This window comes from Nomascus leucogenys, chromosome 22a (genome assembly GCF_006542625.1).
Source record: "Nomascus leucogenys isolate Asia chromosome 22a, Asia_NLE_v1, whole genome shotgun sequence".
In the NCBI taxonomy this organism is placed as follows: domain Eukaryota; kingdom Metazoa; phylum Chordata; class Mammalia; order Primates; family Hylobatidae; genus Nomascus; species Nomascus leucogenys.
In genome coordinates this window covers 28,104,340-28,126,941 of record NC_044402.1, presented here as the reverse complement: position 1 = coordinate 28,126,941, position 22,602 = coordinate 28,104,340, and the positions used below count along the sequence as shown (strand labels likewise).

Genomic DNA, 22,602 nt, shown 5'->3' with positions numbered 1-22,602 from the left:
GAAGTCACCTTTGCCCCTGTAGCTAGAATGATTTCTACCTCCTTAGTCAGTATCAGAAAATTCCTCTAATAATGACAGTAGATGCAGAAGAAAGTTCATCTTGTCATCTAATTACTACCTGTCCCCGTAACTCCCCAGACTGTACCAGATCAGTAACATTTCCCACAGCAATTAAGAGGGTTCGATGCCTACCATCAGAAAGGGACTGGAAACTTCCAGGTCTAGTTCTACCTAAAGGTAAAGAACACAAGAGGGAAAAGGTCAACAGTTTAAATCAGAGCCATCCAGACTTGGTTAAAGACACAATGTGTACAGAACTCTACAATGCAATATAGGAACTTAAGGCTTAAAAAAGGTTTTATTCATCTGTAGAAATCTGAAGTGCCATTAAAAAATGGAGCAGGGAGAAAATTTTTTTTAATTATGGTAAAATATACATAACAAAATTTACCATTTTAAACATTTTTAAGTGTATCAGTCAGTAGCATTAAGTACATTCACGCTGTTGTACAACCATCACCACTATCCATCTCCAGAACTTTTTCATCATTCCAAACTGAGACTCTCTACCCTTTAACCAACTCTATACCCTTTAAACAATAACTCTCCATTCCCTCCACCCCAACTCTTGGTAACCACCATTCTACTTTCTGTCTCTATGAATCTGACTATTCTAGGTCATACATAAATGGAGTCATACAATATTTGTCCCTTTGTGCCTTATTTTATTTAGCATCACATCCTCAAGGATCATCCATGTTGCAGCATGTATGGGAATGTCGTTCTTCTTTAATGCTAACATTCCACTGCATATATATGGCACATTTTGTTATCCATTCATCCATCAATGGCCATTTGGGTTGTTTCCATCTTTTGGCTATTGTGAATAATGCTACTATCAACATGGAGGTACAAATATCTATTCAAATCCCTGCTTTCCATTCTTTTTGATATATACCTAGAAGTAAAATTGCTAGATCATATGTTATTTATTTATTGAGATAGAGTTTTGCTGTGTCACCCAGGCTAGACTGCAGCAGTGCAATCTCAGTTCACTACAACCTTTGCCTCCCAGGTTCTAGCAATCTGCCTCCCTCAGCCTCCTGAGCAGCTGGGATTACAGGCGCCCCCCACCATGCCCAGCTAATTTTTGTATTTTTAGTAGAGACGGGGTTTCACCATATTGGTAGGCTGGTCTAGAACTCCTGACCTCAGGTGATCCACCTGCCTCAGCCTCCCAAAAGTGCTGGGATTACAGGTGTGAGCCACCACGCCTGGCCAGTTATATGTTTACTGTTTAATTTTTTTTTAAAAAACCACCATACTGTCTTCCACGGTGGCTGCACCACTTGGCATTCCCACCAACAAGGTTTTCCAACAGCAATGCGCAAGGAGTAGGGAGGAATTTTGATCTAGGCAAATTTCTTCAGTACCAGTCACAGAGTTAATGTCGATTTCGTTCATCGTGCTCTAGAAAACCAGTCCAACTCCTCCGAATTTCTCGCATTTATCTCGCTCCTAATACCCAGCTGCCAGCTCCAATGAGAATGCTTTATCCTTCAATAATCTTTTTCTTACAAAGTAAATGAAAATTATGGCCTAAGATTTTCCTGAAAAAAGAGAAGGAGGACTTTCCTATCCATTTAAGCATCTCTCTTTACCTCTAAAAAAGCTGCTCAGGGAGTAGGTAGAAGTAGGCTTGGGTAGTTGTGCATAGGAGGAGAAGCTGTTTCGGCTCTTTAGCTGTTCACGCCCCTCGTGGGTTGAGCCGCTATTACCAGCAGTCTCTTTGATGGACCACGAGATACCTGTGAGATAGTAAGAACTACATCAGCAATTCTGATTCACAATAAAGCCTTGACATCCAACATTCAACAAGCTCTAAAAGCTTTTCACCAGAAGCCCTGGTCCCTTGGCCAACTTGGGGCAGGGAGAAAAGACAGAATCAAATACACTAATCGGCAGAAAATGGAGCAAGGACATGAATAAGTGGATCACAGAAAATTCAAATGGCTCTTAAACATATGAGAAGATGCTCAACCTTACTCTTTTTTTTCTTTTTTCTTTTTTTTTAGAGACAGGGTCTCACTACATTGCCGGAGCTCCGGAGTACAGTGGCTATTCACAATCATATCTCACAATCATGTCTCACGTCGGCCTCAACTCCTGGCCTCACGCCATCCATCGCCACTACCCTCCAGAGGCACACACCACCTGCCCCCAGCCTTGCTAAGAGTACTACAAATTAAAAATATAATGAGAAACCATTAGTCCCCTATAAGATGGGAAAAGATCCAAAAGCTTGATAATACCCTGTGTTGGCCAGGCTATCGGGAAACTGGAACCCTCCTCCATTGCTGGTGGTAGTACGAATTGGTACAACCCCTGTGGAGGTCAATTTGGCAATATCTACCCAATACAGATGCAAACATCCTACGTGAGTAATTCCACTCTAAGAATTGCTCTTTCATTTATGCATCTATGGTCAGAATATAAAGTCACTGATAGAAATATAAAGAGCAAAGATTGAAAAATCTAAAATTCAACAGTGGGCTGGCTAAATAAATGATAAATCCATACAATTTAATACTATGCTGCTATTTAAAAAAAGAAAGAGAAAATGAGAACACTATATAATGACATGGAAAGATCTCCAAGCTATATTAACACATAAAAAGAGCAAGGTATGAAGTATGCTACTGCTTGTGTAAAAAAGGGATGAGAATACATGTTTCTATATACATTTCCAAATGCAGAAAGAGTCTTTGGATGCATACACAGGAACCAAGCAACAACGATTGTTTTTTGGGAGGACAAGAACTGAAAACTGAGAAGATACATAACAATATGGAATGGGAACTTTTCACTGTAGACCTTTAATTTTTTTTAAATCTTTAGTCACATTATAGTATGGCCTGTTTTTTAAAAACTTTCAATTAAAAATATTTCTTAAAAATCAGATGGGGGCCAGGGACAGTGGCTCATACCTATAATCCCAACACTTTAGGAGGCCAAGGCAGGCAGATCATTTGAGGTCAGGAGTTCGAGACCAGCCTGGCCAACATGGTAAAACTCCATCTCTACTAAAAATACAAAAATTAGCCAGGCATGGTGGTTGGCGCCTTTAATCCCAGCTACTAGGGAGGCTGAAGCATGAGAATCACTTGAACCTGGGAGGCAGAGGTTGCAGTGAGTCAAGATCGCGCCACTGCACTCCAGACTAGGCAACAGAGTAAGACTCTATCTCAAAAAAAAAAAAAAAAAAAAAAAAATCAAATGGACTCTGAAAAAGTATTAAGTGGTATCATATACAGCTAAGCAGTAAGACTTGGTGGGTAAGGAAGTCCGTTCTGTCAATCAGTTATGAGTATACTGAGTTAAGTCAGTAGTTCCCAAATATGGCTACATATTAGAATCACTTGCAGTGTTTATTAAAACTTGAGGCCGGGCGCGGTGGCTCATGCCTGTAATCCTAGCACTTTGGGAGGCCAAGGCGGGTGGATCAGGAGATCAGGTCAGGAGATTGAGACCATCCCGGCTAACATGGTGAAACCCCGTCAGTACTAAAAATGCAAAAAATTAGCCGGGTGTGGTGGCAGGTGCCTGTAGTCCCAGCTACTCGGGAGGCTGAGGCAGGAGAATGGCATGAACCCGGGAGAAGGAGCTTGCAGTGAGCCGAGATCGTGCCATTGCACTCCAGCCTGGGTGACAGAGCAAGACTCCGTCTCAAAAAAAAAAACAAAAAAAAACTTGAGACCCCCTCTACTCCGCAGAAGACCTAATGAACAGAATCTCTGGGATAAAGCCTAGGAGTATGTCATTTTAACAAGCACCCCAAATGAGAATGAAATAGCCAGCCAAGCATCAACCCCTGAAGAGCAGACCTATACAGCCATGTGGGAACTCCTGCTGCATTTCCCAAGTATCTTCTCCTGGAGTTAAGTTTCCAGATGTATGCTTATCTGAAAATAGTTTTATCCTAGTCCCTCTCCTAACTAGCATTGAAGAGACAAACAAGTACAGCCTTCATCAGTGATAAGAATCCTGAACATCTATCCCTGCCTAGGGACTCTTCTACTTACTTCCCACAGGTTCCCCACTCCAGCTGACTCGCTCCAGGTCATCATCGTCATCATCATCCACGAAGTCTCGGAGGCTGTTCACTGCCCGCTTGGACTCCTTTAACTGCAGAGGGACAGAAGGCTAGGGTGCTCAGGCAATCATTTCCCACCTCTCTTCTGACAATCAAGAAGGCTGAGGAATTGGGGCCTGAAGGTGGCCAACACTCGCCCTGTGCAATTGAAAGCCTATCATACTAGATATTTGCCAAGAAAACAAACTGATTTTTAGCCAACACTACAGTCCAGTGGTAATAGAGTTAGGAGGAATAAAAGTCACTTTTGAATTCTCATCATATTCCTGGCAATGACTTCCTATGTAAACCTGAGTGAATTTATTCACCTCTCTAAAAATAAATGATTCCTCAATTGCAAAATAGACACAACAAAGATAAATCTTCCAATCCAGTTCATCTTTCAAAAATAAAAAAAAATATATCACATGAATAAAAGACTTGGGGTTCTTCAAAAAGAAAAAAAACTGTAGGAATAAATAATCTTAAAAAGGTAAATTAAGAAAAGCAGTGAGCTGGATTTTACAATCCTTCTGGCTCCTTCCTGAGCCTAATGAAGACATGGTCAAAAGCCTAGTTACCCAGAATGCAAGAGGAAGGAATTTTAGAGTGGCACTGTGGAGAACAGTACAAACTTCAGCAGTTGACCTACCTGTGAAAGCTCATCATCTTCATCGTCAAAGGTAAAAGCCTTGAACTTGGAGCTGTTCCAATACTCCTCTTCATCACCCTTTGTCCGATTCATCTACAGTGACAGGAAGACATACATTGTCCCTTTCTGGGTCTCTCCCCAAAGAGTTCCAAAAGCTTTAGTTTCCTGTACCACTAACTGCTCCCAAAAATCAAGGATGCAGAAAAGAATCTGGTAAAACAAATATTGAACCTGCCATATAAAACCAGATTCTTGGGTCTCCAACTGATCAAATCATACTTCTCATCTTCTAATTACCCAGAAGTAGTCATCCATTCTTAGAGCATCCACTTTATCCAGGGCACTCTCTCAGGTGTTGTAAGGTATATAAAAAAGTGCCAGAGGCACCAGAGTGCAGCGGCTCAGGCCTTTAATCCCAGCACTTTGGGAGGCCGAGGCGGGCAGAACATCTGAGGTCAGGAGTTCGAGACCATCCTGACCAACATGGAGAAACCCCATCTCTACTAAAAATACAAAATTAGCTGGGCACGGTGGCGCATGCCTGTAATCCCAGCTACTCAGGAGGCTGAGGCAGGAGAATCGCTTGAATCCGGGAGGCAGAGGTTGCAGTTAGCCAAGATCGCACCACTGCACTCCAGCCTGGGCAACAAGAGCGAAACTCCGTCTCAAAAAAAAAAAAAAAAGTGTCAGACATGGGGACCCTACAACAGAGCTAGGGCATTCAGCATAGGTATGTATTAAAAGCGACAGTGCAAGGCAGGCAAATGCTATAAGAATCTATCACAAAACTTTGCTGAATACACAAGGAAGAGCAATCAGAACATGCACAAAACAGACAAAAATTGCATTCACATTTTCAACAAATACTTATTGAGCACCATCTCTGAGGCACTGTTCTAGGCTCTGGGAATACTACAGTGAATGAAACTGACAAATATTCCACCCTCATGTATGCTTTTTAAATGCCTGAAAGAATGGAAAGCAAAGCAATTAAAAGAAGCAGAACTATCTCACCTAAATCTTCAAATTATGACTTTTATTAACAACTGTTGGCCAAAATTTCAGAAATGAGGGGATGGCCAAGAAAAGCAAGTATATAAAGAAGTAGTCAAAAGACCAGAAGTCCCTGTTATAACTACTATAAAATTCAATTTTGCCCTGCAAAAACAAGTTTTGCCCTAGAATTACAAACTAGGCAGGGCACAGTGGCTCATATCTGTAATCTCAGCACTTTGGGAGACTGAGGTGGGAGGATCGCCTGAGCCCAAGTTCAAGACTAGCCTGGGCAACATAGTAAAACTGTCTCTAAAAAAAATTTTAAAAACAAAACAAAAAACTAGCTGGACATGGTGACATAGTCCCAGCTACTTGGAAGGCTAAGGTGGGAGGATCACCTGAGCTTGGGAGGTCGAGGCTGCCATGAGCTGAGATTACACCACTGCACTCCAGCCTGGGTGACACAGTGAGACCCTCCCTATCTCCAAATAAGGAAAGAGAATTACAAACTAAACTATCAATGCCAACTGGATTACAATGAAAACTATGATTTAAGCCAAGGACTGGGTATAAAACTCCCACAGCACCAAAAATAACTGTAAAGGCTAAACAGCATCAAGTTCTAAAAGAACCATTTGCTTTTCCTTTTAATAGCACCTTCATCAATAAAAGCTTGAGAAAAGCCTTGTCATGGTAGTCCTATTGAGGCTTTTGATGGCCCTTAAAGATACTCTACTGTTACTTCCTGACTCTGTTTTCAACTCAGGGGATATAGGGATAGCAAGGGTATTGTGGGAATTTTCTACTATCTGGTCCCTTCCCATAGCAGACATCACTAATTGATTTCTACTGGAACAGTGTTGTTTAAAAATCCTTTTCTGTATTTAATTTTAGGGAGATAAACCAAAAATGCTGGCAGACACCATGAAATCATCCCATACAGACATTGTAGTCAGGCAACCTTTAGTTCAAATCCTGGTTTCTCTTAATTCTGAGCAAACTGGATAAATGACTTTACTTCTAAGCCTTGGAGAAAATCATATCCTATCTCACAGAGTTGCAGGGAACATCTATAAAAGTGTCTAGCAGAAAGTAAATACTAAATGTTATTTCCTTTTAATATGGAATATCATACTGAGATTTTTCTGTCTTGGTTTCCCCATCTGTAAAATGGGCATAACAGATGACCTACCTTAGAAATGGTTATGAGGAGTAAACCAGTTAATACATATAAAGTGCTTAGTGCCTGACCCAAAATTAACACTTAATAGTAACTTTTATTATTAATACATCATCCTGGTACCTTGGGAGAAGCTAAAAAAGAAAATATTTTTCAGCAATCCTAAAGATTAAAAAAAATACAAAAATTCGGAGTGGCCACCAATGCTGAAGATGTGTATAGAACATATAAATGTCTCTGGCACACATGTCAGTTCATAAACCACTCTCATTCATTTGATCCTCGGAACAATCTTGCAAGGTAGGCCTGGGAGATTCCATTTCCATGTTACTCATGGGGAAAGTGAGGCACACAAGAGTTCAGTATCAAAGCCACCTTGTTAAGTGCTCCTATTTCAAATTACAATCCAGGCTTTCTGGCTCCTAGACCATTTCTAGTGTCTTGCATGGTCCTTCTACCTATTTTTCACTTTCCGGAAAACTAGCGATCATTCCTTCACTATACTAGTTGTCTACAGATAGACATAGAATGTGTCTAACAAACACAATAATCTGCCAGAGGATTTCTGGAATCTTTTTAACCATGCAATGGCAGTAGACAACTGCCATCAATTTGTATTTATAACGCCAAATGAGAAGCTAGGTTTACTTGGCAAGTACAGATAATGATCTAATGGCTCTAGAGTTATAAAGTAATCAGGTACAATCTTAAGAGTGACAGGTGCTTCAACATGATTTAAAATACTTCAGAGGTTTGTCTTTATCGTCTCCTGTTTACCGACAGCCCACAAGGCAGGGTGAGAGGTCTCGGGGGAGAACAGGAACTTTACAAAGGAAAACAGAAGAATCAGCAAGAAAACCACAACATGCTCCCTGCCTCAGAAAACTCCAAAAACCAGCTACTGAGAAGTCACACTTGGTTTCAATTATCTTCGGAGCCAGGAAGATACAGGTGAGGATTCTGAACTGAGACCAGGGAACATGAGTTAAGCTAGGATGACTCTACGGGTGAATGTCCAGGAAGCCATGGATCTACCGCAGTCGTCAGAGCCCAGCGGATCCCTGGCAGAGTTAAATGCTCGTTCTGAACCAAATGTCCGCTTCCGAACCAATCGCTGGTGCTCACTCGCAGCCCCAATCCCAAGCGTACTCCAGCGCCCAAGGGTCGCCCTGACTGAAAGAAGAGAATCAGGCCTGTGGTCGTAGGGTGTAGGGATGCCTCCTAGAAGAGGGGAAAAGATCAAGATGCGAAGAGGCTGGACTCAGCCAGATACGCGACCCAAGGGGGTTGGGACACCCTCACCTCTTCCGCACACAGCCCTCCCTCTCAGGACAGCGCCAGCCTCCGCCGCCGCTGGACCAGCCTTTCTATTCAGGCGGTGCAGCTTAGAGAAGGGGGCGGAAGGGAATAATCGCGGGGCGGGGAGAAAACACGAATAACGAGACCGCAGGGCATGCTGGAAGTTGTAGTTTTCTCTGCCTCTGCTGTCAGGCGCTGTCCCGACGAACCACAAGGCTTCTTGACTACAGCCCCCAGAAACCCCAAGCACCGTGCTAGGTCATTTCCTCTCCTTTCCGCGCGACCTTCCGCGGTTATCCAGCGGGTCACGTAACAAGACTACAATTCCCATGAGGCTCAGCAAGGCGGATTTAGGGTCCAGGGAAGCAATGAGACGTGTTCTTTGTTTTTCCATGGGTGAGGAATGGTTGTATGAGCAGTTGGGTTTCGGGACGCTTTTTGGGGAGAACCCGAGGGAGTCTGAAGGATCTCTAAATCAGACGGAACCCACGGTGCGGCGAGTTGGGACGGAAGTAACCGGTGGGAGTGGGGAGGAGCCGGAAGTTAAGGAGGGGAGGGGGTGGAGGGAAAAGCAAGCCAGGAGGTGCTTGCGGCCGCTTCTAGTAGTTTCCAGGCGCTGCCGGGCGGCTGGCATTAAACGGTCCTGAGGCTGTGGCCGCGGCTACTCCGGAGCTGGTGGCGCCGCGATAGGAGAGCCGATGGCCAAGTGGGGTGAGGGAGACCCACGCTGGATCGTGGAGGAGCGGGCGGACGCCACCAACGTCAACAACTGGCACTGGTGAGGGCTAGCAAAGCAGGCCGGCCTTGGGAGACCTGCGGCCGGGCCAGGGTTTCAGTGTTCCTGGAACCTCGGCCCGGACAGAGCTGGGGCTGAGGTAGCCCTGTCCGGAGATGGGGGTGGATCCTTCCTGTGGCAGGGGTCCGTAGCCCCAGGCCTCTCTACTCCCCGGTCACCTTCTCAGTGCTTGAGGGGAGGGAGATGGACGTGGAGGGCTGCGCCCCAGAGGAGGGTTGTCAGAGAGACTAGGAGATAACGCCCTGGCTGCTGCATCCAGCCCGAGCAGGGAGGTGCTTACTACACGTGGCCAGAGGAGTCACTGAGACTGGAACCTCTTTTGATTGTGTTGGGAGATAGCTGTGAAAGGCCTAAGGCCAGGGGTCTGTAATTCCTATTTTGCGGCCTGCAGTAAAATTAAAAGTCATTCATAGGGGACCGCTGCAGCGGTCCCGCGGGAGATTGAGAACGTGTTGTGCAGGTGCTCAGAGCTCAGATAGCTGCGGCCTCTCACCCGGAACTATCAGGTCGGGTGTGTTGGAACTCCAGGTTGCCGAGCAGCCGTGGTTTTATAACCTGACCGTTCTTAAAATAACTGCCCTGCTTCATGAAATCTTCCCAAAGTAATGTTTCCTTATTTTTGAATTCCACTGAACTTTGTTCGTAATGTTTGTATTGTACCGTTACTTTGTTGCAGCTTTTTTTGCTGTTTTCTCTAATAGTTGATAAGTAGGAAGGCAGATAGTGATGTTTCTTTTCCATATCTCACTTTGTATTCTCTCTTAACATGCAGAGTAGTTGACCTAATTTTTGTTGTTTGTTTTGAAGCCCTGGACTTAACGTTTTTGTGGCCATCCAGGGGGCAGTGAATGTGTAGGAAGTTTATAATACAAGTGCGAATCTGACAGGTCAGAACACTGTGCCAGTGAGGTCAAGGTTATTGGTTTAATCCTTTCTGGGCCTTTTAGCCAAGTACTGTTCTTTCATGGTCCAGTCTGTGTTCCTGATCTCAGCAATATGTGCAGTTTTCCACTTGGTCAAATGGGGGCGCCATGTTAAAGTATCGAGTATTCCCCCCGCACCATCATGCCGAGAAAGGAAAGCATAATTTTCCATTGAGTTTATACCATTCCCTACAGCAGCTGTCTTTGTTGACAGTGCAATCCCTTGTCTTCCTAAAAAAGAGTGACATGTTTGTGGACATACTGGAGTGGGACTGGGAGTTTTTGTGTTCTTTTCAAACTATTTGTCAGGCCTCCTTTAACCTCGTATTCTCTTGCATAGAGCAGCGTATCCTCCATTTGACTGCTGGTTCATAGCTTTGTTTCTGCTTTGCAGGACGGAGAGAGATGCTTCAAATTGGTCCACGGATAAGCTGAAAACACTGTTCCTGGCAGTGCGGGTTCAAAATGAAGAAGGCAAGTGTGAGGTGACGGAAGTGAGTAAGCTTGATGGAGAGGCATCCATTAACAATCGCAAAGGGAAACTTATCTTCTTTTATGAATGGAGCGTCAAACTAAATTGGACAGGTAAGTCTAAGCTGGGCTGTCAGAGATTAACTGTGTTTTGTTTAACCTGTTAAGTAGCTGGAGAGAACAGTTTTGAGGAGTTACAAACCTTGAAGGGAGAAGGCAGATATTGCTGCTTTGGAGTCCTATGTAAAGCAGTATTGAGTCCTGGAATTTCTTTGCCATTGTGGGATGCTAAATGGATTTCCTGTCTCTGGGTCTCGTAAGTCCCTCCATGAAGTGGCCAGGCCACTGCATCTTTGGGCCTTGGTCTTTATTGGGACACCTATGGTGATACTTCTTCAGAACTAGCTACTGTATCTTGTGAGCGATTTAAAAGGAGGAAGGAGGGGGTTTTTTTGGTCTTCATCTTTTTTTCACTCTCTTCAATGTGAATCTTAACAGATTAAACTACTGCGCTAATGAAGCTTGTGTGTGACAGTAATTTGGGGCTGTTTTATCTATCTTCTAGTTTTATGTCCCTTCTGTATGACATTAGGAAAAAATTGAGGTCATGCATATGACCGTTTTGGACAGTCCTGACTGTTGGGAGCCTGAATGTAAAAAGGCACTAAAGCTAAAGGAGTATGAGATAGCTGCTGTCTGTGTATGGGGCAAAGCATGAAATTTGTGCTTTGATAAACATTTCCGAAGTGAATAGTCATATCATAAAGAAGGGTGAAAGCAGATCTATCTGTCCATGATTTTTGTTAATTTGTTTTTAAAGTAAACTTGAAGCATAGTAGTATCGAAGGAATCTTTGGTGTCATCTTGCTCAGACCTCCTTTTTTTTTTTAGATGGAGTTTCGCTCTTGTCACCCAGGCTGGAGTGCAGTGGCCACCACCATGCCCGGCTAATTTTGTATTTTTATTAGAGACGGGTTTTACCATGTTGGCCAGGCTGGTCTCGAACTGTGTCTGGCTGACACTTTTTTTTTTAATATAGGGACTAAAAATTGGTAGCATAGTTTTGTGCACATTAAATGGTAAGAAATAGATAAATATAGGCCAGGCGTAGTGGCTCACGCCTGTAATCCCAGCACTTTGGGAGGCCAAAGTGGGCGGATCATGAGGTCAGGAGATCAAGACCATCCTGGCTGACACACTGAAACCCCGTCTCTACTAAAAATACAAAAATTAGCCGGGCGTGGTGGCATGTGCCTGTTGTCCCAGCTACTCGGGAGGCTGAGGCAGGAGAATTGCTTGAAACCAGGAGGCAGAGGTTGCAGTGAGCTGGGATCGCACCATTGCACTCCAGCCTGGGCAACAGAGTGAGACTCCATCTCAAAAAATAAATAAATAAATAAGTAAATACTACAATAAATATGGTGCTTTACCATGAAAAAGACCTGAAGTTTATTTGTGAAAGTGGGTATCAAAGCCAGGCGCAGTGGCTCACGCCTGTAATCTCAGCACTTTGGGAGACTGAGGCAGGTGGATCACGAGGTCAGGAATTGGAGACACACCTGGCCAACATGGTGAAACCCCGTCTCTACTAAAAAATAGCAAAACTTAGCCGGGCGTGGTGGCACGCACCTGTAATCCTAGCTACTTGGGAGGCTGAGGCAGAAGAATTGCTTGAACCTGGGAGGTGGAGGTTGCAATGAGCCAAGATCGTGCCACTGCACTCCAGCCTGAGCGACAGAGCAAGACTCTGTCTTGGGGGGAAAAAAGTGGGCATCGGAAGGGTTGCAGCTTGAGGACTACTATGGAATGGTAGAATGAGAGTCATCCACAATCAGAAGGAACGTTACACTAGTTGAGGATGGGTATGGCTCACAACACACGCTGTAAACTGAGGTCACTGGCAGATAGGTGTTTGAGATGTGTGTGTTTTATGTATCCTATGTAGCTGGGTGAGGCTTTCTGTATTCACCTAGTGTTTCTCATGTATGGAGTCACATATAAGCAAACGTGAACTTCTCATTGTAATCAAATTGTTCCCTAATATTTCAGTTGCACTGAAATAAATTGATATTTTCAAAACAAGTATTCTAGCAGAACTACTGGCTTTTGACCCAAGTTCTCATGGTATAACTCATGCTAGTACCAAATCTGTAGCTCTTTGTCCCACATTGTAATAACATAGTTGGTTTCCGGTAACCTGGTGAGGAAAGACATTTCTTTTGGGGGTGCGGGTGTTGATTGCATCTGGCATGTGGCATTCTCAGAATAAAGAGGATCAGTTCAGCCATCCAAAAGCAGCAGAAGTGAGGTAGCAGTTAGGACCCTCGATCAGAGACCTTTCCTGCCTAGGAGTGGACTAATGACATTGCATTGGTTTTGACAGGTACTTCTAAGTCAGGAGTACAGTACAAAGGACATGTGGAGATCCCCAATTTGTCTGATGAAAACAGCGTGGATGAAGTGGAGGTTTGTGCTTCATAACTCCTAATCCGAGTCCTCTATATCCTGTTATTCTCAGATGAGAAAAGTGACCTGTCATTCAGGATTCATAGCCCAGGCTTGGTCCAAGCATTCAGAACCCTAGTCTGCAGATTATTTTCTAGGCATATGGTGCCATTGGAAACTTCTAGAGCAATTTGCACTTCTTTAATTTCTTCACTTTAGCTAGTGACATGGGTTCTAACTAACATTAGCCACTTGACAGAGAGGACTCAAGAAGGAACACTAATGGGGATTGTACGAATACCGCAGTACTCATGCATTTCCTTTGGAAATGTCAGCAGTTACCTGATTGCTCAGCCCCCACATGCCATAATGAGGGTGCCCCTCAAGTTATTTACCACCTACTTCTCATCTTTCACCCAGATTAGTGTGAGCCTTGCCAAAGATGAGCCTGACACAAATCTCGTGGCCTTAATGAAGGAAGAAGGGGTGAAACTTCTAAGAGAAGCAATGGGAATTTACATCAGCACCCTCAAAACAGGTATCCCTTGAGTAGTTCTGTATGCCTTAAGGAGGTAGTTTCCACCTGTTAGACTCTGGTTAAGGGCCTGGACAGTCCTTCTTTGGCAAATGGGTAAAGATTTGGGGGGAGGGGGCTTATTTCATCTTAAAGGCAGTCCATAAGCTCGGAGTAAGGGAAAGATCTGGAGCTGTGTTGTCGAGTATTGATGGTTGAGCATTTGAGATGTGGCTAGACCAAACTGAGATGTGCTGTGAGGGCCCAGCACGGTGGCTCACACTTGTAACCCCAGCACTGTCAGAGGTTGAGGTGGGCTGATTGCCTGAGCTCAGGAATTCGAGACCAGCCTGGGCAACATGGCGAAACCCTGTCTCTACAAAAAATACAAAAATTAGCTGGATGCGGTGGCCCGTGCCTGTAATCCCAGCTACTCGGGAGGCTGAGGTGGGAGAGTGGCTTGAGCCCAGGAGGCAGGGAGGTTGCATTGAGCTGAGATCATGCCACTGCACTCCAGCATGGATGACCAAAAAACACAAGAGATGTGCTGTGAATATAAATTACACTATGGGCTGGGTGCAGTGGCTCACACCTATAATCCCAGCACTTTGGGAAGCTGAGGTGGGCGGATCACCTGAGGTCGGGAGTTCAAGACCAGCCTGACCAATGGAGAAACCCCATCTCTACTAAAAATACAAAATTAGCCAGGCATGGTGGTGCATGCCTGTAATCCCAGCTACTCAAGAGGCTGAGGCAGGAGAATCGCTTGAACCCGGGAGGTGGAGGTTGCGGTGAGCCAAGAACGTGCCATTGCACTCCAGCCTGGGTGACAGATGGAGACTTCATCTCAAAAAAAAAAAAAAAAAAAACTATATTTGAGGCTCGCATTATATTTCTAATGGACAGCACTAATCTAAAGACTTAGCATCTCTGGACTCATTACTTGAATATAGTCTGGACTATCTTTGATATGCATTCTCCAGGGATATTTAGATGGTTGTAATAGAAGTCAGCTCAGCTTTCCTCTGGGATTCCATTTCTGCCAGTGTGTTCTGATCTTGGTGTTGGAATATGTATAATAACCATCAAAGAAGGTGATGGAAGGTGATAGACACCTTTTTGGGGAGGACCAGTACTCCAGTGCCATAACTAGTTGTGGCTTTTCTACAGAGGTAAGGCAGAATGGAGGAAAGGCACTAACTATGCATCCATAGGTGCTGGGTAGATTACCCACTCTTGAAGTCATCAAAGTGCCATGGCGTTCACGCCATCCTTCCATAGTAGACCTCACATGCACTTAATATGTTATAATGTTTCCAGCTAAGTCAGGAGGATAAGCTTTTAAAAATAATCCCAGTGGCCGGGCGCAGTGGCTCACACCTGTAATCCCAGCACTTCGGGAGGCCGAGGCCAATGGATCACAAGGTCAGGAGATGGAGGCCATCCTGGCCAACATGGTGAAACCCCGTCTCTACTAAAAATACAAAAATTAGCTGGGTATGGTGGTGTGTGCCTATAATCCCAGCTACTCAGGAGGCTGAGGCAGGAGAATAGCTTGAACCAGGAAGTCGGAGGTTGCATGAGTTGGAGTGCAGGCTGCACTCCGGCCTGGCGACAGAGTAAGACTCCGTCTCAAAAAAAAAAAAATGATAATCCCAGTGAACATACTATATTCTATAGTATATACCCAGATACCAGTCTGGCATAGACCAAAAGTAAAGATGTAAAAATAGCCTCTTCCTTTTCTGGTCATAACCTCATTCTGTGGTAGGATGGCTGTGTTTGTCAAGCTGTAATAAAACTCCAGATCTCAGCTACTAAGAAGTAACTTCCATGAGCTGGAATTTTATCTTTTCAGAGTTCACCCAGGGCATGATCTTACCTACAATGAATGGAGAGTCAGTAGACCCAGTGGGGCAGCCAGCACTGAAAACTGAGGAGCGCAAGGTAAGTGGTTTTCCCCTGGGGTGGGAGACTGTCTGCAAAGGAACTTGAGAGACCGCCTTCTTAATTCCACATATCAGCTCTCTGTGTCCCTAACCTCTAAGCCAGACCAGCTTGTGATCTGCTCATGGTGCTTTTTTAGAGCGCCTGCAATGTGCATTCATTCACCCATCTTTAACCTGGTTTTAATTCATTTATTGCAAACCCCTAGAGCAAGTAGAAGCTATCAGATAGTTAAAAGTCTGACTCTTGCTTGCATTTAGCATCAGTTAGGAGGTTATGAACAAAGGATGGTCTTCACCTATGTAAGTCTTCAGTCTAATTGGTGTGTTGATATTTCATACTTTGATATTAGAGGTCCCATCAAGAAATGGAGTTATATCCCTGTCTTCACCCAATCTCCCCAATTTACAGGGTGAGCAAGTACTTTATCTAGAGATGGAACTTTGTGGTTCTAGCTCAGCACTTGGTTTAGAGCCCTGTTGCTCTTTTGTCAGCATAGTGAAGTGGATACTCTGGAAGTGGGGAGAAAACTGCTTCCAGCTATTTAAGCATAGAAATTGTTTGAGAATTACACTGAGCTCTTCAAAAATATCTCAATGATTTGATTTGTTATTTGACTATCAGGGTCTTCCTTGTAGAGTGGTTATTTTTACTGGGAATTGAGGAGGTTTCCAGAAACATTACCCTCATGACTAAAACACCTACACACTCAAATTCCCTTCAAATCCCTTGGAATAATTACCCCTGGAGGTGAAAATTTTTATGAGAATGAATGGTACAACTGTCTCTGAAGCCACGTTGAGGTTGTATCATTACTCTCTATTGATCGTTTTCACTGCCACTTTCACAGGCTAAGCCTGCTCCTTCAAAAACCCAGGCCAGACCTGTTGGAGTCAAAATCCCCACTTGTAAGATCACTCTTAAGGAAACCTTCCTGACGTCACCAGAGGAGCTCTATAGAGTGTTTACCACCCAAGAGGTAAGTCAGTCTTGTCCTTCAGGCCTCATGCCATCTGCCCTTCTAGGTGACTTGAGTTGGGGGCATATCCCCTCAGCAGTGTACAGAAGAGGTACTCACAACTGGAGCCATGAGGCCTTCATCAAAGTGAATTTTTCCCTCCCTCTATTCTTTTTTTTTTTTTTTTTTTTTTTTTTTGAGACAGAGTCTCGCTCTGTCACCCGCCCAGGCTGGAGTGCAGTGGCACGATCTCGGCTTACTGCAACCTCTGCCTCCCAGGTTCAAGCGATTCTTCTGCCTCAGCGTCCTGAACAGCTGGTACTACAGGCACATGCCATCACGCCTAGCTAATTTTTATATTTTTTAGTAGAGATGGTGTTTCACCATATTTTTTAGTAGAGATGGGCTGGTCTGAAACTCCTGACCTCAAGTGATCTGCCCGCCTCAGCCTCCCAAAGTGCTGGGATTACAGGTGCAAACCACTGTGCTCAGCCATATTTATTTATTTTAAAAACAAAAGACCTGGTCTTGCTATGTTGCCCAGACTAGCCTTCAACTTCTGGGCTCAAGCGATCCTCCTTCCTCAGCGTCCTGAGTAGCTGGGACTACAGGTGCACACTACCATGCCTGTTCTAGTTTTGGGTCATATAAGTAGAAACCACTGAGTGAATCTTACTAGAAAAGTGAATGGCCATTCTTGGTTACTCTGTAGCACAGAAGAATTCCTGGTTTCTTTGTGTTGCACAGCTGACTTGTGCCATTCTGCTGCTATAGTGTGGAGTTGAGAAACATGACTGTATTCAGCTTTATTATCTGATAGTAAAGGCGGTTAGGATACGTGGAAGTTCCCACATACTCGGGGACAAAATTTCAAGATCTTATTTTTTAAACAAAAATGTAAATACAGCCATAAATTAAGAGGTACCATGTAGTATATGGGTGTTAGTATGTCTGTGTGCCTGCACCCAAAATACTCTCGTGATAGTTCTGTCCCCCTTAGAAAACCAAGAACTGGAGAAGCAATTAAATGGACTGGGTTTTCTAGAAATTTGAAAAGACGTATATAAACAAAATTATACTGTACTTCAGAAAGTTATCTTAGTTGACTCCAGAGATGTGCTATGACCTGGCTATGCTGAAGACTGCATTCGATGGCTAACTTGGTTCTATTCTTTGTGCCTGCTGCCTTGAAGGACTTAGCAGCATAGTGGTAGTCTTCATTTGAATTGAATTTAGCACTTCAACACAGACTTCAGTTGAATCTCTGCTTCCAAACTAGCTAAAGTTTTCAGAGTTTTAAAATACTTTTGTGTGGGAGGATTCTTGACATTTTTAACTTTCTGTTTATTTTTAATTTTGTACTGTGTATTTGTATTACCTACTTTAAAAAATAGTAAAGTCTTTTTAAAAGTAAAAGCGGCACTGTTGGGTAATCGAACACAGCAAAATGATACTGATTTGATATATATGAAGTAGGCCAGGCACAGTGGCTCACATCTCTAATCCCAGCACTTTGGGGGGCTGAGGCGGGTGAATTACTTGAGCCCAGGAGTTTGAGACCAGCCTGGCCAACATGGTGAAGCCCTGTCTCTACAAAAAATACAAAAATTAGCCAGGTATGGTGGTATGTGCCTGTAGTCCCAGCTCCTCAGGAGGCTGAGGTGGGAGGATCACCTAAGCTTAGGAGGTCGGGGCTGCAGTGAGCCATAATCATGCCACTGCACTTCGGCCTGGGCAACAGAGTGAGACCCATCTCAAAAAAAATAAAAGGGCTGGGCGCAGTGGCTCACGCCTGTTATCCCAGCATTTTGGGAGGCCAAGGCGGGTGGATCACGAGGTCAGGAGTTCAAGACCAGCCTGGCCAAGATGGTGAAACCCCATCTCTACTAAAAATACAAAAAGTTAGCCAGGCATGGTGGCATGCGCCTGTAATCCCAGCTACTCCAGAGGCTGAAGCAGAGAATTGCTTAAAACCTGGACGGGCGGAGGTTGCAGTGAGCTGAGATCACACCACTGCACTCCAGCCTGGGCAACAAAGTGAGACTCCGTCTCAATAAATAAATAAATTAATTAAATAAAAGATGGAATAGATCTATTTTGGGACACGTTCTCAGAAATGATAATAGAAGTCTCAAACATTTACTTGAGAATTTTCTTTCATAAGCTCATTCTTAATATCTTTCTGAACCATATACAATTTCAAATAAATAAAAGTAAGTGGGTCCAAAGTAATGGCATCATCAGATCAGAAAGAATTCCCAAAGTCAAGTCCTGGCTGGTATTAGAACAGAATAGAGGGACACCTTGGACCCACCTGTGGGGCAGACTGGTGGAAATGAGAGTTGAGGCATGCAGCCTTCAGCTGGCATTTGTCCCTGAGTCCCACTGAAAGCCATGTATCTTCTGCCTCTTTTTTTTTTTTTCCCCCTGCAGCTGGTGCAGGCCTTTACCCATGCTCCTGCAACATTAGAAGCAGACAGAGGTGGAAAGTTCCACATGGTAGATGGCAACGTCTCTGGGGAATTTACTGATCTGGTGAGTACCTGCCGGCCTTAGACTCAGGTTGTTGCCTCTGGTCAGATGAGTGACATTTCTCTTTTTCTCAACTCTATAGGTAAAATTTAAGGCTTTAATCTCTTTGTTAATAAAACATTTTGTTTTTCAAAAAAAGGCTGTGATTTGAACTCTCTTGCAAGTAATATAATTGCACAGATGGTAGACTCCGTATGAAGGGCAGAAGACTGATCCTAGCTAGGATTGGATACATTGTAGTATATAATACAGACTGAGCTGTTTGATTCTTTTAGGTCCCTGAGAAACATATTGTGATGAAGTGGAGGTTTAAATCTTGGCCAGAGGGTAAGTAAACATATTTATTGCCATTACCCCCAGAACTTTTTCTCTTTGCTGTATTATTTTTTTTTTTTTTTGGAAACAGGGTCTCACTGTCACCCAGGCTAGAGTGCAGTGGCATAATCACAGCGAACTGCAGCCTTAACCTCCCAGACCCAAACGATCCTCCTGCTTCAGCTTCCCAAGTAGCTGAGACTATGTGTGCCACCATGCCAGCTTTTTTTTTAACTTTCATACTTTTTTTGTAGAGATGGGGTCCCACTACATTGTCCAGGCTAGTCCCGAACTCCTGGGCTCAAGTGATCCTCCTATCTCAGCCTCCCAAAGTGCTGGGATTACAGGTGCATGCCACCACGCCCAGGTAATTTTAGTAGAGATGGAGTTTCACCATGTTAGCCAGGCTGGTCTGGAACTCCTGACCTCTGGTGATCCGCCCACCTCAGCCTCCAGAAAGTGCTGGGATTACAGGCGTGAGCCACCACGCCTGGCCAGGTTGCCCCAGTCTTAAACTCAGATGGAAACCCTAGATATGAAACCTCCGTCCCCTCTGCCTTTCCCAGGGCACTTTGCCACCATCACCTTGACCTTCATCGACAAGAATGGAGAGACTGAGCTGTGCATGGAAGGTCGAGGCATCCCTGCTCCTGAGGAAGAGCGGACGCGACAGGGCTGGCAGCGGTACTACTTTGAGGGCATTAAACAGACCTTTGGCTATGGCGCACGCTTATTTTAGGGCCAGCGGCAGGGGACTCCAGCCTGCTGGACACTTCAGTCCAGCTGTCTTCTGACTGGAGCTTGTGACTCACAGGATTGCATCGTCCCCAGCTGCTAACTTGGGGCCAGGGCCCCTCCCCTCCACATATACCTTGGGTTTGTGCATGTTTTCTGCTGGGTGGGTTCAGAGGGCAATTTCTCTTTTATGTGTACATATGCTAAATAAACATAATTTAAAAAACATGCGTGTCTGGAACCTATGTTGATTGAGTGGCTGGTATTGAGAACTCCCTTGAAGGTTTTGAATTCAAAAAAGAAGGACGAGGTGGACAGCCTTGTCTCTATTCTGGGTAAGTGTGGGTAATTAAGAGGCACAGAGACTGCTTCTCACTACCAGGCATTCCTGAGCTAGTCTTTCTTACTGGTAAATAGTTTCTGCCTTTTTACCCATAAAAGTAGGGGAGGGTTGTTACTTGGGTAGAGAGTGCTAACAAACACTATGCCTCTACTGCCAGTGCAGTTGACTTCTCACTTTGCACTGCCCATGGCGTCTTACCCTCTTGCAAAGATAAGTGATCACCAGATGCTGGTTTGGGATATGGGAAGGTGGGAGATTTCTAATTTGTGGCAGCTTCTGTTACACTGCATAGTTACTGAGTACCTGGCACTACACTGTTTACTTGCATTAACTCATTTGATCTCCATAATATGAAGTAGGTACTATTGTCATTTGTTTTACAAGAACTTAAGCCTTGGCTTTTAAATACATGTATTTTACATATAGCCAGGTGCAATGTCTCAGGCCTATAATCCCAGCACTTTGGGAGGCTGAGGCAGGTAGATCACTTGAGGCCAGGAGTTTGAGACCAGCCTGGCCAACATGGCAAAACCCCATCTCTACTAAAAATACAAAAATTAACTGATGTGGTGGCACATGCCTGTAATCCCAGCCACTCAGGAGGCTGAGGCACGAGAATTGCTTGAGCCCAGAAGGTGTGAGCCAAGATTGCACCACTGCACTCAAGCCTGGGTGACAGAGTAAGACTGTCTCGAAAAATTTAAAAAATAAGTATTTTACATACATATTTGCTACAGGTGAGCCTTGGATTTCTTAACACCCAGATCCAACAAGCAGAGTTGAGATTTGCAACAAGGACTGTAACTGCAGAGCCCATACTCATCAGGAAATTGTTGTCTTTATTTAACAATATGGTACCATTAAGTTGGCTGGGCACTGACCATGAGCCAGGTGTTGGGGATATAGTGGGTTCAGACTGCCACATTGCAGGAAGAGGTAACAGTACCTGAAGAGGGAGAGTCACTCCTGGACAAGCCTCGCCCTGACTTCCTGCACCCCAGTGTGAGTCAGTGCCCTCTAAGCCAGACGCTACCTCCTGCAGCTACAGCTATTTCCTTCGTCTATTTATGGCCTGTTTTATTGGGTGGCAGCAAGACCTTGCAGGCTAAAACCGGTTAAAGCAGAGTTCAAGATCGGGTTCATTTACACTTCCCAAAGCCATCTTTGGCTTGAATTACTCACAAGAGTGCTGGGCTGAACTAATCCACATCTAGTTTGACATTACATCTGCCTCCTAGGGGCCCAAAATGATGCCTTTTGATGAAGAACCTGGACTCTAGCTTGAATCAAATCAACAGGCCCTTCCTAACAGACTCCTAACACACAGACGATTAAAAAATAAGACTTTGGGCTGGGCGCGGTGGCTCACGCTTGTAATCCCAGCACTTTGGGAGGCCAAGGTGGGTGGATCACGGGGGCAGGAGATTGAGACCATCCTGGCTAACACGGTGAAAACCTGTCTCTACTAAAAATACAAAAAATCAGCCAGGTGTGGTAGTGGGCACCTGTAGTCCCAGCTACTCGGGAGGCTGAGGCAGGAGAATGGCGTGAACCCGGGAGGCGGAGCTTGCAGTGAGCCGAGATCACGCCACTGCACTCCAGCCTGGGCGACAGAGCGAGACTCTGGCTCAAAAACAATTAAAAAAATAAAAATGAAACTTTGGCCGGGAGCAGTGGCTCACGCTTGTAATCCCAGCACTTTGGGAGGCTGAGGCAGGCGGATTACAAGGTCAGGAGTTTGAGACCAACCTGGCCAACATGGCAAAACCCCATCTCTACTAAAAATACAAAAATTAGCCGGGTGTAGTGGCAGCTACACCCTTGTGTAGCCTGTACACTTGTAATCCTAGCTACTCGGGAGGCTGAGGCAGGAGAATCGCTTGAACCTGGGAGGCAGAGGTTGCAGTGAACCAAGACCAATCCACTGCACTCCAGCCTGGGCGACAGATGGAGACTCTGTCTCAAAACAAACGAACAAACAAAAAAATAAGCCCTTTCAGCCAGGCGTGGTGGCTCACGCCTGTAATCCCAGCACTTTGGGAGGCCAAGGCGAGCAGATACCTGAGGTCAGGGATTCGAGACCAGCCTGGCCAACATGGTGAAAACCCATCTCTACTAAAAATACAAAAATTAGCTGGGCATAATGACAGGTGCCTGTAATCCCAGCTACTCAGGAGGCTGAGTGGGAGAACTGCTTGAACCTGGGACACGGAGGTTACAGTGAGCCAAGATCACGCCATTGATTGCATTCCAGCCTGGGTGACTGAGCGAGACTCTGTCTCAAAAAACAAAAAAAAAAAAGAAAAAGAAAAAGAAAAAATGAGCCTTTTCACACACACCTGGCTGGAAAGTTACCAGTTCCAG

General features: G+C 44.6%; 2 protein-coding genes across 4 annotated transcripts in view; one reads left to right on the top strand and one right to left on the bottom strand.

Annotated features, from left to right (window-relative positions):
* The window catches only part of VIPAS39 (VPS33B interacting protein, apical-basolateral polarity regulator, spe-39 homolog), a 31,632-nt gene extending 23,224 nt beyond the window's left edge, over positions 1–8,408 (bottom strand). The window contains exons 1-5 of the mRNA XM_003260804.4: positions 8,263–8,408; positions 4,785–4,877; positions 4,083–4,185; positions 1,662–1,808; positions 193–231 (exon numbers count right to left, since the gene is read on the bottom strand). Coding sequence (XP_003260852.1) covers positions 193–231; positions 1,662–1,808; positions 4,083–4,185; positions 4,785–4,877 — 382 coding nt within the window. The 5' untranslated portion in view covers positions 8,263–8,408. The remainder of the gene's footprint in view (positions 1–192; positions 232–1,661; positions 1,809–4,082; positions 4,186–4,784; positions 4,878–8,262) is intronic.
* A 186-nt stretch (positions 8,409–8,594) lies between these two features.
* Positions 8,595–20,123, top strand: AHSA1 (activator of HSP90 ATPase activity 1). 3 transcript variants are annotated; one of them, XM_030802365.1, is made up of 9 exons: positions 8,595–8,655; positions 10,373–10,563; positions 12,833–12,915; positions 13,315–13,432; positions 15,267–15,355; positions 16,206–16,334; positions 18,747–18,848; positions 19,121–19,172; positions 19,727–20,123. In XM_030802365.1, exons 4-9 carry the CDS (start codon positions 13,366–13,368, stop codon positions 19,897–19,899), a joined length of 612 nt encoding a protein of 203 aa, XP_030658225.1. In that variant the 5' UTR covers positions 8,595–8,655; positions 10,373–10,563; positions 12,833–12,915; positions 13,315–13,365; the 3' UTR covers positions 19,900–20,123. The 3 variants fall into 3 exon arrangements, with proteins under 3 accessions (XP_030658225.1, XP_030658224.1, XP_003260856.1); XM_030802364.1 differs by having other exon boundaries at positions 8,635–8,750; XM_003260808.4 differs by lacking the exon at positions 8,595–8,655 and adding an exon at positions 8,792–9,037.
* Positions 20,124–22,602: the final 2,479 nt, after the last annotated feature.